Raw genomic sequence first — 20,575 nt, 5'->3', positions numbered from 1 at the left:
ATCAAAGGTTTAAAAACCTTATAAATTTTAAAGTCCTTTTTGTCCCCTTTCACACTTGGGCTGGCCACCATCTATGAGTTTCCTTTTCATATCCAACTCAGGCCTGTTCACACTGTCCGAGCCCGTGCCCACCTGCTTGCTGTCCAGAGGGAAAAACATAGGGTCGTAACATCATTAGCAGTAGGAGAATCACCATCAGCATGAGAATCAGCAATACCCTCACCATCAGCATCATTACCATCATGAGCATCAGTGTCATCAGCCTGAGCATCAACATCATCATGATCAACAGCATCGCCATTATTTACAGCATTGGAGGGTGTAGGGTACAGTGTACTAGGTGGCAGCCATACAGGCCTTTGGGTAGTAGTCGGCAGCCAGCCCTGGGCTACTAGGTGAATATTTGTCCACAGCAACTGGCCGACAGCACTTCTGCTTGCCGACCTCCTGTATCTGAGCATACTATATAAGCATCAAGTCATAATTCAACAATTAAGTCAGTCATTCACTCATTCATTTAGCATAGAAGTCAATAGACATCATGTAGGGGCTAGAGGTCAACCCCTTTGAGGCCGACCAAGGGCCTAATCATGCACATACATTCAGTAATCATGTACATGCATTCAGCAACCTTTTTGTACCATATGAAATACAGAAAACCCTGACACCAATCTCTCTCTTCTTCTCTCTCTCCTCTGTCTTAATCATGTTTAATCAACATCTTGTTCTTAATTAGGCTTAGGGCTGTGGATGAGTATAGCAAAGGCTTCCGCGCATGCAACATTGGTATCAGAGCTTCAGGCTTAGCCCACTAAGCATAGCAGATGGAGTGGTCTGCAAACAACAGGTGAAGCCAGAGGAAGCATTCCCTGAGGGTATGTAGAAGTCTATCATTCACTCATTCATTTAGCATATAGAAGTCTGTCATTCACTCATTCATTTAGCATAGAAGTCAATAGACATCATGTAGGGGCCAGAGGTCAACCCCTTTGGGGCTGACCAAGGGCCTAATCACGCACAAACATTCAGCAATCATGTACATACATTCAGTAACCTTTTTGTACCATATGAAATATAGAAAACCCTGACACCAATCTCTCTTCTTTTCTCTCTTGTCTTAATCATGTTTAGTCAGCATCTTGTTCTTAATCAAGCTTAGGGCTGTGGATCAATACAGCAAAGGCTTCCGCAATGCAACATCCAAGCCTCTTTGCAATTCAGCCCTAAGAAGAGTTAGTATAACTCATCCTCTTTTAAGCCCAATGGAGCGTACAGTGACAGGTGCAACCACGTGTACGAGAGATAAAGATAGAGAAAGAGAAGGGGGACAGAGATGGGAATAGGGGTTTCACATAGTACACCACGCTGAGCGGGGAACATGCCCCGCCCAGTGCTGATGTCGAGGTCGGGCCGAGTTTATGTCGAGGCACAAGATAACTAATGCCGAGCTCACCACGAGGATGACCCATAGGAGACTTACACCAGGCTAGTACCGAAATCCAATGAATCAAAACTGATGTCCCCAAATATCCACAAGGCTCTTTGTACTCAATCTGGACGAAGGCAATCTCGAGATACGCCCACACCGAGGAGATGATAAGATGTAAACGGAGTTTTGAAGGTGACAGCACAGTAGAGATCAGGGCGGTGCTTCTGACGTAAAATTGTGTTCTCATGGACAACAGTAGGAGGTGGCGCTGCACTGTAGCAGAAGGTGGCACATAGGGTGGCGAAGTTGCTGCAGGGCAGAGGCAACACACAGATGACGGCGCTGCTACCACACAGAGGAGGCGACGTGTAGGAGGCGCTGCTAGGCAGAGCGCTATTTGCAAGCAGCGGTGCTCTTGGCAGAGGCGGTGATGGTGCTGGCGACAACAAGGCAGCGCATCAGAGGAAGGCGGCGTTGCTACCACAGAGGTTGCGGATTGTTGCACAGAGGAGGTAGATGGAGGCGTAGGCAGCACAGCTCACGGAGAGGGCGCAATTAAACCGAGGTGGCGCAACTTGGATGTGCAGAAGCGACGGCAGGAGGCAGAGTTGCCAGAAAAATGGGCGTTGCAGATATGCTGCCGGCGGGGTGGAAGAGTTGGGTGGCGTGAGGAAGAGGGAGAAGTTGATGATGATGAAACTTCACAAAATCTTCTTCAAAAATCCCCACGAGTACTTTTCTATGCCTCTCCAAGAGGATACTGGCTTCCTGATATACTTGATGGGGGACCATGCTTTTGCCACACTTTGCTTTTGCTTTATCTTCTTGCTTTTGCTTTTCTTTTAAATATTATTTTAATAATAGCCAAAGTTCTCGATTTGCTTTTGCTTTTTGCTGTAGGGAAGCTTTTTGAAAAAGCGGCTTTCAGCTTTTTGACCCAGTTCGATGTCCTCTTTCCAACGGTGCTCTAAGCTTTTTGGTCAACAAAGTTTGATTTTTGCTTTTTCCTACTTTTTGACCAAGACTGATGCTTTTTTTCCAATTCTAGCTTTTAGGAACCTTGTTCCCATGTGTCCATTATCCTGTCCATGTGTCCAGGCATGAGTTCTATCATGTGAAAAGAGCTTGGAGGACCAAATAGTTACATTCCCTCCCTCTTACATCACAGTTGTCCTCAATTGTGGCATGCATATGATCTTGATACTAGCCCCATTTGGTGCTCTTGTGCATTTGGTCTTTCCCCATATAAGTGGTGCCTTTTGCTCCTCTAGCAACATCTTTATGCCTTTCTTTGACGGATGTCCTTGTTCTTGATGGTACATGTTCTTCATAGCCTGTAACATGGGTTAGATATAATAAATGCATACTCACCTTCTGCAAAAACTAGACACAAGCTAGTCAAAAAACAAGTATGCATCATTCGCATCTACTGGGTATTCCAGGTACTGGCCAAGTAGTCTAGAGCCCAGTGGACTATCACATGCCATAAATCCAAGCATTGTCCATGCATCAAAAATAGCACACAAAGTCAAAGAAATTCAAACATACATCAGTATGGAATGCACAAGTAATGATCCTCCTGTTCATGGATTGTCCTGTCTGGTTTCATCGAAACCGTGCGGAGCCTTCTGGTCACTAGGACGGCTCAGTCTACCCTCAAGGCCATCTTGTCACTATGACCGCCCGAGAGGTCATCAATAGTCATTTGGGCCATCTGGTCGCAATGATCGCCTGACTGCAAAGTCCAATATAGTCATCTGGGCCATCTGGTCTCAATGACCGCTTGACTGCAAAGTCCAATATATTTGGCATCGTTGCCGTCCAATGGGTCTTCGGGTATCGTTGCCTCCCATTTATCAATCGTGCTCCTTGGGCTTTCGGACATCGTTGCCACCCAAACTAGAGCATATCCAATCAAGACCATTACATAAGCAAGATAATGATCAATTCCATTTCAGTATAAATATATACAATGAAGAGGGCTAGAGGTACAATCCCTCTCTCTTAAATCAGTCTTGATCACAAGACGTTTCAAGCTTCCTCAAATACTTCTGGACCAACTGCTTCCTTCCTCATAAGCTTGAAGAATATCTGGGTAGTCCTTGAAGTACTCTTCTGGTATCCATTTCGCATCCATAGGCGAATAGTTCTTAAACTTCAAGAGGAATTTCGTGACCAGTGTCCTTCCTCTTTTTCTCACAGAATGGAATACAATCTGTTCCAGCTGTAAGATTTCTTCTTGTTCTTCCACTTTTGGTGGATCCTCCAATACAGGCTCCTCTGGGGGCAGTCATATATATGGCTTCAATAAGCTGACATGGAAGGCATTATGTATCCTCCAATGGTCTGGAAGGTCCAAACGATAACATACATCCTTGATCTTCTTGGTAACTTGGAAAGATCCATAATATCTGGGGGCAAACTTGGGTTTCTTGAGCTCCTTAGCTTTTACTTTCTAAGTCTTGCTTTTTCAAATTGCAATAACACCCAATCCCCTTCTTCAAAAGTGACCTTCCTTCTGTGCTTATCTGCAACTTTCTTTTGCTTGGCTTGAGATGTCTCAATAGCCTTCCGAACCTGTGCAAAGGCCGTATCCAAACTCGTCTGCATGGAAGATCTCTTCCTTGGTCTTCAAAATAGGCAACAACAATGGTTTGCCATACATAAATAATCTCAAAAGGAGCTTTGTCTGTCGAAGAGTGAACAATGTTGTTATAGGCAAACTCAACCAATGACAAGTACTTCTCCCATTGATCCTTTGCTTCAAGAGCATAACACTTTAGCACATCCAAAATAGTGAGGTTGGCAATCTCACTTTGCCCATTTGTTGAGGATGATAAGCCGAAGAAAAATTCAGCTTTGTCTCCATGTTGTCAAAAAGTGCTCTCCAAAAGAAACTAGTAGTCCAAGGATCTCTATCCCCTACAATGGATTTGGGTAATCCATGATGCTTGAAAATCTGCTGAATAAACAACCTTGCCATATGATTTGCGCGGATGTTCTTCTTCACTGGAATGAAGTGGGCTTCCTTACTGAACCTGTCAATAATAGTCCATATTCCATGATTCCTAAATCTTGACTTTGGCCATCCAAAGATGAAGTCCATAGCAATACTTTCCCATGGAATATTGGGAATTGGCAAAGGTTGTAAAAATCTTACGGGTTTTTGTCGATCAAACTTGACCTCCTGACAAACCAAACATTCTCGAATATATTGCTTAATATCCCTTCTCATGCTAGGCCAAAAGAAATAACTCTCCAAAGCTTGAGTTGTTGTCATGATACTCCTATGTCCCATATAAGGGGGGGCATGGCATTCTTCCATTACTTTTGGTCTCAAATCCTTGGTCACACATAAACGGGTTTGCATCATAAGAAACCCTAAGTGTCCATTTTGCAACTGGGTCCTGTCCCAAATGTCCTTGAAATCTTCATGTGTAGCATAAAGATCTTTCATCATAGTGAAGTCCAAATGATATCCCATAGAAACTGCATGGGTCATGGGTCTTCGAGATAGGGCATCTGCTACTTTGTTGTCTTTCCCATGGGTATGCATAATCTGAAGATGAAATTGGGCGAAATAGCTAGCCCATCTTCTATGCTTTCCTGATATCTTAGGTTGAGACATAAAATATCTAAGACTTTGATGATCTGTCTTGATAACAAATTCAACACCTATAAGGTAGTGCTTCCAAATCTTTAAAGCGTGAATGATAGCCATCAATTCTTTCTCGTATGTGGGTGCGGTCTTTTCGGCTCCTTGAAGTCTCTGACTCTCATAGGCCACGGCATGGCTCTCTTGGTTCAAGATTGCTCCAATGCAATCTCCTAAAGCATCACACTCTACTATATGAATGGCTTTGACAAATACAACAAATCATCCATGTGACATTGGGAATTAGGGGATATGGTTCATATGGTCACTTAACCTTATAACTTTTTGGTAGACTATGGTTTATGACACACATTAGAATATATGGAGCATATTCTAAGCGCCTAGAGCAAGTGGGAGGAGATCTCCTTTGCACTCCAATCTAGGTTTTTGGGTGCTCTCTTCTAGATATAATTAGGGTTTTGTTTAGGGGCTAATCACTCCCTAATCCTTTGTACTCCAGCCTATATAAAGAGCCTCCAATCTAATGCAAATATATGACTCTACTTTATCCCAACTCTTGCCTCATTATGATGTCCATTTAGTTAATGAGATGATTAATGTTAATCATCATACTATCTCTTTGCCTTGTAGCATTATCATGTTTTAATCATGCCTTCTCTCCATCCATCCTGATTTAAAACAATCAAGTAGATCCATGTATGCTGATCAGTTGAAGTGCTGCCCTCTCCTTAGATCAAATATCTCCGCCATGGGACTGTCTAGAATGGAGAGGTCGTAGAAGCAAGGTAGGTGCCTCTGATGCCAAGCAATAATGGCTCTGATTTGGCGATGGTGAGGAGCAAGGTAGGTGCCTCTGATGCCAAGCAATAATGGCTCTGATTTGGCGATGGTAAGGATGCCATGGTCGGGATCCTGGTGGGCGTGACCGACGAGCACGACATAAGATGACTGCTCTATCAATGGTGACTCTCTAGGAGCGTGGTTGGTGTCCTGATGGTCCGATGGAGGAGGTATCAGGAGGTGTGTGGGTTGGGCTGCTGGTTTTGGTGCTGGTGTTGAAGAAATTTGTCAGGATCCTCTATCTAGGTACATCATGGCCATCATGAGGTACTAGAGAAAGAAAGAAAGAAAGATATATTAAGCGTCTACTAAAGACCCAATGGGCCTATGAGACCAAAGTGATACAATAATGTCCATGGCGTATCTTATCATGGAATGGAAAATAAGAGAGAGAGAGAGAGAGAGAGAGAGAGAGAGAGAGAGAGAGAGAGAGAGAGAGAGAGAGAGAGAGAGAGAGAGAGAGAGAGAGAGAGAGAGAGAGAGATTAAGCGTCTACTAAAGACCCAATGGGCCTATGAGACTAAAGTCATACAATAATGTCCAAGGTATATCTCATCATGGAATGGAAAATAAAACAGAAACAAAACATAAACATGACTATCTGAGAGAGAGAGAGAAAGAAATGTTATATTAACGTCTTCAAAAGGCCATAATGACCTATGAGACCAAAAAGTTACATCATGGTGGATCTGATAGAATGTATGGATAAAAAACCAGAAAATGAAAAAATAAAGATGATACTACTGGCACCTAGAAAATGAAACTGGAACTGATGGAGGTGAGTGGAGTACAGTGAGAGAGAGAGAGAGAGAGAGAGAAATGAAATGATATATTAACGTCTCTAAGAGGCCATAGTGGCCTATGAGACCAAAACTGAGAGTACATCTGAAGTTGGTGTCTCATCAAAGAGAACAACTAAATGAGACTAAAAAGTACAATAAACTAATTGTCCTACTGCTATAAGAACAGAACTGTAAGACTCCGAGATGATATTGAGTAGAAAATACTAAAAAATGTATAGCAGGTAGATCCTGTATGCTGATCAGTTGAAGTGTTTCCCTCTCCTTAGATCAAGTATCTCCGCCATGGAGCTGTCTAGAATGGAGAGGTCGTAGAAGCGAGCTAGGCGCCTCCGATGCCCAGCAATAATGGCTCTGATCTGGCGATGGTGAGGATGCCATGGTCGGGATCCTGGTGGGCGTGGCCGACGAGCACGACATAAGATAACTGCTCTATCAGTGGTGACTCCCTGGGAGCATGGTCGGTGCCCTGATGGCCCAATGGAGGAGGTATCAGGAGGTGTGTGGGCTGGGTTGTTGGCGCTGGTGCCGAAGAAATCTGTCAGGGTCCTCTGTCTAGGTACATCATGGCTCGGCCTCTTGTCTGCCAAGAGGGTCTCTCTGTGTCTCCTGACCTCAAGTAGAAACAATCCAAGGCATCTCTGATGCTCAAACTCCATGATCCTGCGTAACGGCCCAAAACCCTCTCGGAAGAGGCAGTGATATCTCCCTCGGATCTCATAAGACTGTACATCGGCAAATGTAGTGTTCCTCTGTCTCTACCTCCTGGTAGCATAGCTGAAAAATGCGGCCATCCACGATCTGATGCACATATCGCCCTGTCTCAATCCGCAGCTGGTGTGATGAGGTCCGGATCTGTCCAATTGCACAACGTATCCCATGTGATAGGTGTACATCCATGTACGCCGGGCGGGTGATAAAATCATTCGTTGAGAGGTGTAGAAAATGGCTCTTGTAATGAGCCATTTTCGTGCCCAAGGGCTCAAGGGGGCTAGTCCATGTCCTCTCTGTGTCCACTCTGATGATATCCATCCTGATCACGCGGTTTTGCTCTGAGCGGGTGAGATCCAAAAATGGACAATCCAGACTGTACTGAAAGGGTGGTAGTGCCTCTATCCGCAAACCATGTAGGTCAAACCATGATCTCATCTGAGCGTACCAACAATGAGTATCTCCATCCTCTGGCAACTGTATGGATGAGGTCAATGCCAATCGGGAGTACCTCTGCTGAGGGAGCTCCCATAGCCGCTGTAAAAAGGTAACTGCCTGGAATAGGGCCTCGGTTACTATTGGTGGGGCACCTAGCTCAGCCCGAACAATCTCGTGTGGTACTGATGATTTGCTCCGAATCATGCGGGCAATCATCATAATCAGTGGTCTCTCCATTTGCCTCCATCCCTCATCTGTCCCTCTCTGAGATCTGTGATGTATACTGGGCCCCCAAATTGGAGCTCCGTACAGGAGGGTCGGTGTGACAAGCGTATCAAATAGCCACAATTTCGTGCGTGGCTCCTCAAACTGTATGTGTGCCCACTGCCTCTCAAGTGCCCCCAAGGCTGCATGCCCTCGAGCTAATCTAGCTGCTGCTGCCTCCTTCAGGGAGAAACGCGGTCCTGTGAAAGTAACTCCCAAGTAGACATATGACCTGACGTACTCTATCGGCTCCCCTCGGAAAGTGAACTAAGGCTCTGATCTCGTCACCCATGCTTGTGTGGTGTTAAACACCATAACCTTGGTTTTCCCAAGGTTCACTATCAGATCTCTATCCACAGAGAAAGCCTGTAATGCATCCAGGTGTCTCTGTAATCCTTCCGGAGAGTCTGAGATTAGAACAATATCATCAGCATATAACGAGATGGGTATCAACACCCCTGCCAGGCATGCCCCTGGGCCTCCCAATCTGTCTACATAATCAGCGACCGCATCAATGTACAGTCCAAAGAGGGTGGGCGATAGCGGGCATCCGTGCTTCACCCCTATCGTGCTGGTCACCCTATCAGATAGTCCGCCTCGAGCTCGGACTTTGCCTGTCACAGACTCACACAAAGCATATATATCCTTCTCTTCTGTGCCCTGCCCTCTTCAATAAGTGCCGGAAGTGTTAGTATGTGATGTAAGGTAGTAAATCCTCTCCTGAAGCCAGCCTATCCATGTGCTCGATGACCATGTCTCTTTGCCCATCGGCTCAGCTCCGACTCCAATATAGAGCCATATAATTTGGCCAAGTAATGACCAATCATGATCGTCCTGTAGTTGCCTGGTACCATGGGGTCCCCACTCTTAAAGAGTGGTACAATGATATGCTCTGTCCAGCTTGTCGGGAAACCCTCACAAATGGCACGATTAAACACATGTACGATGAGCGGAGCCAAAGTGTCTCGTTCATATGAGAAGTGCTCTCCAACTAGCCCATCATGATCGTGTGCCTTTCCATTCTTGAGGATCTACCTACTAGTGTGAAACTTAGGTATGCATGATCGGCTGCTATGCCAATGGGCCTAGTGGAAATCGTGAAACCCCGCACATCAGGTATCAATGAAGGAGATCCCATCAAGTAGTCCACTGTGCTCGCTCCCCCTCTAGAGTTCCAGTGTGTGAGAGCATATGATCCTTGCCATCTCGATAAGCCATTGTATATGACCAACCCATGTGCACTCCCGAGTGTGAGAAAATGCCTACCATAATCTGTAATCTCGCCCTCATCATGTGTTGATCTCTGCAACCCTACATCCTCTGCCGTGATCTCCTGGTACATAGCCTCTTGAGTGTCATACAACTTTGTCTGCTCTGTGCCTGTACATGCATTAAAGTCTCCCAATAGTAATATGTCTCCCATGCTGGCAAACCTCATGATATCATCATATAGTGGTATATAGGGCGACTCTCCTAATGGTGCAAACCTAGCGTGGGCTGGGGGAAAGTAGCATACCGCCACATATAGCTCGCGGAGCCCCCCTCTGCATATTCGGACCCACATGTACCTTGCATCTGCATCTTTATGTACCACATGTATTTTGTCACGAAGCTCCTCTCTGTAAAGTATTGCCACTCCTCCAGATCCTCTGGTACCTCCCACTGTGCGTGGCTGAGGGCGGAAAACTGATTCCCATCTATAACCCCGGACGTGAGAGAGAGAGAACTAGAACCTAATTGGGATGAAGAGCCAGCAACACAACTGAAGCTAGCAAAATCAGTGATTCACTCAATCATGCTCCACATCTCCCTTGACACAACACTTGCCTACATCCATGATAAAGTAAAGATGCCCAAAGTGTCAAAGAAAAGCCACATGCCCAAGGTTGGAAATTGCTGAGAAATCCAAAATTTCATCTAAAGTCATCAAATCTCTGTAATTCTTTCATTCTTCCCACCGCCAACCTCACCACGCTTCAAGAAAGTAGGCCAAAGAGCCACCAGCACTTCAAAAAGAGACTCAAAAACCACCCAGATCCATTTAGCCATGTCTGGCAAGCCACCCATTGTTCACCAGTTGACCATTATCCCTACTATCCTCTTCCATTGCATAGGGGAGTGGATGATTGTCGAGAGACTCACCTTGTCTACTGCTAGTGAAAGTGTCTTTGCGATGCTGGAAGATCTCCCTGATCTGGAGGTGAGAGTCATGCTTGGTTTTATATACACAAAGAAAGGTAGATTGAACTGCTTTTATGGGCTTTCTTGCGTTGCTTTTCTCCATGGCATTTTTACTTAACGGCTTTTCTCATTGTGTTTCTCTTTGACATGCTTTTCTTGCTTATTTTTTCAATAGTTTCTACCTTAGTGTTTTTGTAGTTAAGGTGAAGACATGAAATAAAGTAATGGTTTCACACCTTTTTTTGCACATACAAAGAAAAACACCCAATTTATAAATGTGACTAATCAAGCAAGCATTCACATGGCTATAGTTGGATGTCAAGGCGTCCTCGCAACGTTGGGTTTTTCGGGTGTCCCCGAAGCCCATGGTCACACATATGAGCAATGTCCTTGTGTGTAACATGTGAAACTTCATTCATGAAAAAATAATTTATCAAAGAATTTCCATGGAGCCTCTCACAGGAGAAAGTAAACCGGTGGTTGTTGTTTCACTCTCCCTTTAGTAGATCGGTGAGATATGCCGACGAGAGGTCAGAAAACTTGTCTATGTGGGTGGAGTATACCTGGCATATACTCACAAAGGATCTGATGTCATAGGTTGTCTGAGGTATTTCCCAATTGACAATCTCGGCCACTTTAGCCTGACTCCACGAGCGTTGGAGTCATTCAAGAACCTCAAGGTGGCTTTATCTGAAGCGCCTTGTTTAGCACTTGCCTCGTGGGACGAGCCATTTCAGGTGATCATCGATGCGAGTAACATCACAATTGGCGGTGTGTTACAACAGAATGGTCATCTAGTAGCTTACATGTCTCGTAAGTTACTGCCCGTAGAGAAAAATTATTGTTTACAATCGTGAACTCCTAGTAGTTATATAGGCCTTGAAACATTGGAAACATTTTCTTTATGGCCGTGACTTTGAGGTTTGCACTGACCATCATGCATTACGCTGGATTCAGACAATGCAAAGTGCACAGTGGAGTGATCGACAACACCGCTGGAGTCAGATATTCCAGCAATTCGGTGGTATGATTGAGTACCTTCCAGGAAAGGCCAATCTAGTGGCCGTACAGCTACTTATTTTGCATCTTGCAAGGTGTTGCGGCTTAAATGAATTCTAGAGGACATGGGAGCAGAGTAGTGGCCAACTATGATGCATTGCGACCCAACCAGAGTTGCGTGGTTATTGCAAAGAACCAAGTTTTTGCGCAATGGAAGAGAAATGTAATGATATGTTTATCAAGGCTCTTAGGGAGGATCGGTTGGAGTGGCATCTTTATCTGCACAGTATTGAGCCACATTGACAACGATCACAGTCAAGTGGCAATCGAGGGGGGTGCCAGAAATCAATGCTCCACCCTCTTATCATTTGTTGTAATGAGGTCCCTGATGCACTCTAGTTTGTAGGGTCCCCCTTATAAAGAGCAGCCATATTTGAGCAATCACGCTTGACATTTCGGTTTGGACACCGGATGGGGTTAATGTGATTGGTATAGTAGTGACGGCTTTTGTATAAATAAGGGTAGCCGCCATATAGGTACCATAGATTGTTGGACCGGTGTTCACACCGGGGACATGTTAAGGACTAGAGGGATGCAACCCTGGACACTTTATCCGTGGGGGCCCTAATGGTTGGTGATTGGGTCATAAGGCCCACCGCAGCTGTGATACAGTGGCCAAAGCTAGTTGTATGAGTCTACTCCACCATTTGGAGGTCTAAGTGGACCACCCATGGATTTATATAAAGGCATAGGCATGCATGAAGAAGGTTAGTGACTGGCACTAGTCCTATGGGCTTACTCCTCCATCTGGAGGAGGGCGGATATTCTGACTGGACCAACTGGGGTTCTATATAAAGTTCCCATTTTCCCTCATTCATTCATTCATTATGTCATTCAATAATCTCCTCTTTCTTGACGCAGTATCCAGCGTTCCTCATGTTCTTCTTTACAGGATTAAAATTCCAGTCTAAGGATTGCATCTCTGAAGGAAGGGGCCATCTTTTTTAATCAGTTACATCAGGCCATCTTTTGTAATCAGTTACCCCAACACAGAAAGATTTGTTCTTCTCATCTCTCGTGTAAGCTGTGCATTGATGTGCTTTTGATCCTCATTGCGTAAGCGAATTATGCACTCATCGTGTTTTGTTACAAATTGTTCAATAGTTTCTGTTCTTGTGGGATTCATTGTTAAATGTCATACTTTATAGACGTACGCTCACTGGCATTTGAAAAAAATGCATGTGATTTCTGTTTAGCAAACCCATGAAACTAATGTCTTTTGTTCACAATATTTCACAGATCCATGAGAGCTAATCAAGATGCTCCTGTTGACCAAATGGGAACGCATCAGGTATCTTATGAGTGTAAGCTCAATGGTGGTTGGTTACAAAGATAGTTTGTTGCCTCTTTGGTTTGGTTGTATATGCTGTTAGTTGTGTGGAGGTGACACAGTTTAACTGGTTTGAGTTGCAGTTGGCTGATGAAACTGCAGATAAGCAAACTCAACAATTTCATATACTTGTAGCAGCTATGATAAGCTCTCAAACAAGAGACTCAGTAACTGCAGCTGCAATGATGCGGCTACGTGCCTTGCCTGGTGGTCTTAATATCCATAGCCTTTGTAAACAGGAACTCTCAATCAACCAGCTCGCGGAAACCTTGAAGCCAGTCGGTTTCTACAGGTTTATTCCTTGGCCTTTCTCTTAGTTGAAGCATTACTGTTTATAGAATGTTCTCTAATAGGGAACCTCAAGCCAGCTCTTATAAAGTTTGGTTCTCCTTCTCTTGTAGCCACCGAAGTGATATATATGAATTAGATAGTCTCTTTCCTAATGGGTCAATATTTGAGATTTTATTGACTAACTTAGCAAGAGCTCATCAAACAAGCTCAGTTACATGCCATTTAAGTAGGGCACAGCGTGGTATATTTTGGCAGGTAATTCATTCTCCTACCTCTATCAACAGCACTCCAATGCTATGGCTGTACCATGGGAGACCTTTCTTACTCTTAGAGTGGGGTCCATGATAATGGGATTAAAGAGAAAAAGGGATACTCTTGCTCCCTCTTGTTTAACATATAGTGGAGAAACTTCCTTGTGCATAAAGTACCCAGCATGGCAGACCATTGGTCTCATGTGCTATTTTAGCTGATAGAGCGATGTTTATGTTACCACTTTTTGAGAAAGCACCGGACAGAATCATCACCTTAATGTTGAATTTGCAGATGTTAAATGCCATGTTCGTGAGAGAGAACATGATAAACAGATTGTACTTACTGGATCTTTAACCAGGGATGGAAGCAAACACCGGCAGCGAAGGTGACGACAGCAGTACGATGACATTTGTTCCGCACGAATCTGAAAAGATTCTTGGATTTCGTGAAAGAAGATTGCGTAATACGCTTATCACGGAATACAAGATCAAGTGGAAGGATCGTGTTGAGGAGGACGCTACATGGGAGACATTGACTACTCTTCAGAGAGATTACCCTGGCTTTTTAGTGAGCTCTTGAGTCCTGACTTATAAATAACTGATACAAATCCCTCTCTAACTGAGCAAGATAAGCCCTCTTCTTCCGTCGCACTAGGTGCCAGAAGGTAATCCGTGACTGTCTGTGAGTGGTAACACCCATGAGCACCTCTCTCTGTAATCTTATCCTCATCTCTCCGCACTCCTCATCATACCAACTGTTCTAGGGCATGTTCCCAGATCGTCTCCGTGTAGGCTGACTATGGGAATATGCCTCTGATGCTGCAGCATGAAGCGTCTCTATCAATATCTGAGTGAGCTCATCTTATGGCCGTCCCGGCTCCTCGGCACATAAGCGTCTGTATATCTCATCCGTGTACACGGTGTCAGTCTCCCTCGTAAAGGTATAACGAGTGTGTGTGGAGACCTGTCCCAATGGAGCGGTGCTGAACTGAAATGTGAGAGTGAAGGACAAGATAGCATGATCCACTGCTATTCCAACCGGCCTAGTGCCTCCTAAAAAATCCTGAAAAGAGGGAATGAGACTGGGCTGAGCCATAACATAGTCCACTGTACTAGCACCATGCCGATGTGGAAAGCTAGTGAAACCGCCCGATGTCGGGAATCTTTGTAGGCCATTCAGGATGGCCAATCCATGTGCAGTCCCCATGTCTATCAAATACCCCCCATACACTGTATGTTCCTCATCCTGTGAGAGTCTAGATAGGCCCATATCCCTAACATCAAACTCAACATCTCCTCTGAGGTATCATAAAATACTGTCTGGTTATGGGCGGTCCTGGCATTGAAGTCTCCCAAGAGAATGATGTCACCATCCCTAGAGAACTCCCAAATGTCATCATCCAAAATAGAAAAGGGAGACTCCCCGCTAGGTGATGCATACACTGATGTACTAGGAGCAAAATAGCATATAGCAATGTAGAGATATCTGCCCGTCTTTGCCCTCTGTCTAACCCACATGTACCTAGCCTGCTCATCTCTGCGGACTATATGTATCAATGGCTGTAGCTCCTCTCTAAACAATACTGCCACTCCTCTTGAGCTTCGTCCTCTATGCTCTGAACGAGTCTCCTGTCTACAAGCTCTCCCCCATCGGTATCCACTAACATGTGGCATGGACTGTCCAGGAGCCTGATGCGTCTCACAGTAGAAGATGATGTCCCTCCTAGTGAAACTATCCTCAATAGCCCCTACATCAAGGCGCAGAGATCCATTACAATTCCAAGTAGCAACTTTGAGTGTAGTCCCATAGGTCTCGCGCCGTCATGAAGAGCGCCTCTCCATAATCACCACTCTACCATCTCTATAGAAGGCCACTTTCCCTTTCTCTCGGGCTGCCCTTATCTCGGGCATAACTTCTTTCATGTGGGCAAGTTGCGAGAGTGTGAGGTCATCTCCAAGAAATATTCCCGTCTTCTTGAGTGTAGGACGTCTCTTCAAGAAGTCCTTCTTCGCTTCCATGGAGGGGAAACGAATGATAAGTGCTCTCTCCTTAGAAGATTCGCCACTACCTTCTCTCTTCTTTCCCACTCTCCATGCCTTTGTGTGCGTGGCTTCAATGCCCATCATAGAGAAGAGCTCCTTGGTTTCCCCTTCCGCATCATTACAGTCTTTTAGACCGGACACTCGTACATGTAAGGCCCAGGTCTTCCTCCTTTGCTCCTCTTCAAGGGTCATGTTGTTGATGGTGGGAGTGGGGATGGGTGGCGATTCTTTACCTTTCCCTTTCTTGGCGACCTCGATCCATTTCTCCGCCTCGTCCATCTTCTTTTGTGTCTTTGTGATCACCTCCACCCATGAAGATGCCTTCTCTTTATGTTGCTCCCCCTCCTCTTGAATGATCCTCATTTGTTCCTTGATGGTATTCAGCTCTTCAATAAAGGAGGGCTGAAATTTTCCATCCTCAAGCTTGCTTTTTGAAGTGGCTTCCAACTCCTTTTTGAGGGCTGAGATTTCAGCCGCTTGACTTTTAGCATGCAATTTGGCCTCCACTAAGGCTGAAATCTCAGCCTCTTGCTTGGATGTTCTCAATTCGAGCTCTTGGATTTTGTCAAATCCCTTCTCGAGTTTGGAGAGGCGGTTTATGATTGCGGTAACGGAAGAGTCGACCATCTTCTTGTTTTCTTTGATAATTGTGCCGAGCTTGTCCTCCACCTTCACGAGCTCCTCTTTAAACCCGGTCTTGGCCATGACTTTTTGCAGAACTTCCCACAGCCAATGGATTGGAAATTAATCCATGACACCAGCACGAAACAGCTGCACAGCAGGGAGAGAGGGGGGGGGTCAAGCCATGTAGGGGAAAGAGAGAAGAGAGAAGAGATTCAGCACAGAGAGAGTTATGTTGCTGCCTTGGGGGCCTGAGGAGGGAAAAGAGAGAGAGAGAGAGAGAGAGAGAGAGAGAGAGGGGGGGGGCGAGAGTAGACGGCGAGTAGGTTCGAAGAGAGAGAGAGAGAGGGAGGCGACAGCAGACGGCGAGCAGGGGAGAGCGGGGTGAGCGAACGGGCGGGCGGCGAGCAGCGGCGAGCGAAGGAGAGAGAGAGAGAGAGAGAGAGAGAGATGATATTAATTAATGTCTACTAAAGACCCGAAGGGTCTGAGATCAAAAAGATGCGACATATGATCCATGTGTAGAGTGGATGTGAGAACACCCAAAAAAAGACAGGGTCTACGTACTACGCAGGTCCTTGTGTGTACAAAGTAATATTAGACATGAAGAGCTCCAATGTCTATGGCAGAGTAGATATCCAGTGCCTCCCTATGGCAGGATGTCTCGAATCTGGAGCTGACGGGTTGAAGGTCTAAATCTTTGATGGCAAGGGCATCTGGCTGTCCAGAGAGAAGCTGCTTGATCTTTGATGATTCCGTGGGTGTGTGTGAATAGACAAGGCTTCCTGGTGCAATTGATCACAGAGACTGGTCTGTTGAGAGAGAGAGATGCTATTAATGCCTACAAAAGACTTGAAGGGTCTATGAGGCCAAAAGAAATGCTATATGTTTGTTATTCATGAGTAAATTGGATGTCGAAAAAACAGGGCCAACATACTAAGATTCGGAATGTACATTATAGTAGGCAGCAAAAGAACTCCATGTGGCCGGACTCTTAATGTGTCATAATTGTCATGGACTGAGCACATAACCTCAATATCCACTACCTGTGGTGGGGCCTCTTTGTGTCGCTAAAGTAAGTTCCGGATCTAGAGCTGGGGGTAGAAGGTACGGGTTTGGACAGTGGGGTGGGGAGTTGAAAAGGGGAAGAAGGGGTCCTGGTATAGGGCAAAGGGGAGGAGGGGGTTCAGGGTGACAGGATTAGGTTGCGTTGAAGTTTCCTGCTTGATTGCAGCTATCCCCCTTGTTAAAGTTTCCTACTTGACCAAGATAACATCAAACTCTTCTCTGCTTTGCCTTATTCAAAAACAACAATGAAACTCTAGGTTTGCAAGACAGATTTGAACAAGAACCAAATACCCTAAAATCATGGGGAAGTGGTATTTATCCCCAATTCCCTTCATTGTAATCCTAGATGCATGATAGATAAACCTTGTTGTCATGTTCACCCTGCATTTGGGTGCCATATGGACAGACAAACAAATTTTATGTGCAGGTTTTGGGTTAGTGATATGCACTATGCCCCATGGGGGTCCTAGTCCAGGAACATATTGTCAATGGCCATCAGGGTAGGCTTGGGTTAAGTCGTTCTCCGTGCGTGAATCCCACATAGTTTTGTAATATCAATTGAGGTGGAGGTGTGTACATATGTCTGGCAGTTTGCTAGGCCAAGTGCCGGGTATCTAGATCATGCAGGAGGCGGCGGGATGCCCATGTTATGATGTTAGGCAGTGGGGCAGCCTGTCAGGACAGCGGAGGACCATTTTTAACAGTCTGGGCAGCTGGTACGGCAGGCCGGACAGCAATTGGGTAGCATGGAAAGGGGTTGTGGGCTGGTCGTAAGCAGGTTGAGTCGGCAGAGCCATAAAAGGGGGCACAAATTGCCTTATAAAAGGGGGCCTCCCTCTCCCCACTTTCTAATTTGCTTCCTAGGGACAGGCCAGAAGAGCATTGAAGGGGCTTCCAAGATGGCATCGTGTCAAAAACATTGGCACTCTACTTTAGCTGAGGAGCAAGGCAAGTGTTCTGCCATAGAGAAATGCTTCAAAGTTCATCTAAGCAAGGAAGGAGATATCTTCAAGTCAAGGATTCAGATATGTAATGTACTCATTTCAACTTCATAATAAAGCAAGCACACCGCAAGGTGGGTAAACTTTATTACTGGGTCCCAATCAGGTGTCTCGTGCATCTCTCTCTCTCTCTCCTCTCTCTTCTCTGAGTTTGCATCACAGTAATTGCACAACTTAATATTTTATGCTTAAGGATTTTGCATGTGACACCTCGTGGGACTTGACTAGACCTTAGGGATTTGTGATGAGGGGATGATCACCAGCAGCCTTAAAGCCCGCAAATATAGCATGAGCGGTTTAGAGAGATGATGTAGAGAAGGTTCATCCAACCCGCAAGCGGAGTTTTCTTTTTTGAAGAAAATAAATTTCTATCAACCATGATCAAATCACAGAAAACCCTGTATCAATTCTTGTAAATGCCTCATACATAAATATTGTATGAGGCTGTTGTACCGGAGAGTGGAAATGCCATGAAAGCCTGTGGCTGTTTACGTGAAGAAAAGACCATGGTTCCACTCTCTCATGAAGGTAGCTCTCTTGGCCACCACTATGCAAGCAGCCCTGACTCCTGCCCCACTAGCCATGAGGGTTTGTACAATATCCTTCCAGATTACTGAGAGTGACTGAGAGGCATAGGTCAGAGTCCCATGCAAAGCCTCTGCACCTCCAAATCTGCTATGCAATAAGACTGTTAATTATCTCCCAAATAGTTCACAGAAGGAGAATGAGGTCTATAAATCGATACCAGTACTGCAACTAGGGTGATAGGTTGAGGGACTCCTATGTGGATCGAAATGGCCGTGTCCAAATTTCTCTCTTGTATAGAACCTGAGGACCTAACTGTGTGAGCTAGGCCATAGATCCCCAAGTGACGTAGCAAGTCACTCTCCCCATCCTGCCAATTATGTGTGCAATGCCTTGCTAGATCCTTTGGGCCTCTCTACAGCCTTATCTATAATGCTGAATGGACTTCAGAGCTGTGAAGCATTGCTGGCATTTGGGGTTTGCACTAAAGGTATGTCACTAAGTGTTGCTCAGGAGCCCACCACGCTAGAAGAGTGGGCTCGTCTAGTGTTCTTGACTATGTAGTCAAAGAGGGGAAATGTCCTGTGGGGAGAGACTGCATCAATATATCACGATTCACCACTCTTGGATCCATGGTTGTTGGAGAGAATAACTCCCATAAAGCCAAAGATGCCACGGATTACCCATGACAAGAGGGGGGGTGATATGTACCAATGGGCAGCACTAGAGCCAACCACTTTTATCGTATGAAGGATAGCATCCTTATCCGCTCTTGCTGTGTCAGTGTGACTAGTCTTTATCATTTGCCACCTTGAAGGACTACCTCTACACATGCCAAATAATACAAATCACCTATGAGGGAAATGTGTAGTCCTTCACAAATGAATACAAAACAAACAAATATGCCGATGTAGGATATCCAAGTCGATGTCGATGTCGATGTCGACGCACAAGATCTCTGATGCCGAGCACATCACGGGGATGACCCACAAGTATCTCTCATCGCGCTAGTACCAGATCCAATATCCAAATCCAATGGATCCCAAGTCCAATTAATCCAAATTCAAGTCCAAATCCGAGTCATAAAATCCAAGCTCCATGTCTAAGCTCTGTGTTCCATGTTCATGTCCAAGCTTCATGCCCAAGCTCTATGTCCAAGTTCTTCATGTCTATGCTCAAGTTCAAACTTCCATGTCCAAGCTTCATATTCCATGTCCAAGCTCTATGCCCAAGTTCCATGTCCAAGCTCTAAATCCACTCCCTCATCCCATAAATAATCTCCACAATTCCTATAGCCTTGTCGATGATGAAAACCCTAGAGAAGCTCTTTCTGGCAAGAAAATTGATATAAAACCAGTTTTAATGGTTTCTGGGCGATAAAAAACCTCCAAAAAGCGGCTTTTAGCTTTTTGGTTCGGCTCAATCTCCTCTTTCAGTTGTTTTAAGTGCTTGTGTTTGGTGAAGTTTTTGTCTACCTGACATCTATGTCTAGACATGCATACCTCTTCAGCCTTTGTGTTAGGGTGGCTCTGATACCAACTGTAAAGTCCTCCACAAGATGCATATTTGAAATCAAGGTACAAAACCTAATTCTTAGGTAGCAGGCTAGGTTACCTCCCAAGCATGATTGGCATCCATTGATCTCGCTTGAGCCAAGGCCGAGAGTTGTTATAAACTTGAATTCTGTGAGTGCCCCTCCTTTCTAGAAAAAATTGTTCTATTTCTCAAAGAAAAGAATATCCACTCATGAGTAGAGTACATCCCTACAAGGAGTAGTTCACAATTTTATTTATTTATTTATATTTTTTTTTGGGGGGGGGGGGGGGGGACAATGGGAGCCTTTAATGCCATGTGACGCTGCTATTTCCTTGAGTGAGGAATGGTCATAGGCTCCAAGTATAGAGGAAGTCTACACGGTGCTGCTTCATGCTCTCTAAGTCACCCGTCAAGCACCTCGGATAGAGCAGATCTGAAACTAGCCTTCAATAAAACTGAGAGCAGGCGGCCACACACAAGCACTTAAAACTACTGAAACTTGAAGAGAGAGAAAATAGAGAGAAAATATAGACAAGGGGAGCTAGATTGCTCCTACACAAGAGAAGTGGTG

General features: G+C 45.1%; 1 protein-coding gene across 2 annotated transcripts in view; it reads left to right on the top strand.

Annotated features, from left to right (window-relative positions):
* LOC147642376 (uncharacterized) overlaps positions 1 to 20,575 on the top strand; it is a 156,408-nt gene that overhangs the window by 42,492 nt on the left and 93,341 nt on the right. For both annotated transcript variants that reach the window (XM_086805707.1, XM_086805706.1), the window contains exons 2-3: positions 12,578 to 12,629; positions 12,752 to 12,960. In XM_086805707.1, the coding sequence (XP_086661833.1) occupies positions 12,578 to 12,629; positions 12,752 to 12,960 (261 nt within the window). The remainder of the gene's footprint in view (positions 1 to 12,577; positions 12,630 to 12,751; positions 12,961 to 20,575) is intronic.

Source organism: Cibotium barometz, chromosome 1 (assembly GCF_041138505.1).
Source record: "Cibotium barometz isolate CiBa-2024 chromosome 1, ASM4113850v1, whole genome shotgun sequence".
NCBI classification, from domain to species: Eukaryota; Viridiplantae; Streptophyta; class Polypodiopsida; order Cyatheales; family Cibotiaceae; genus Cibotium; species Cibotium barometz.
The sequence above is the reverse complement of the archived record's forward strand: the minus strand, read 5'-3'. Positions and strand labels throughout refer to the sequence as shown.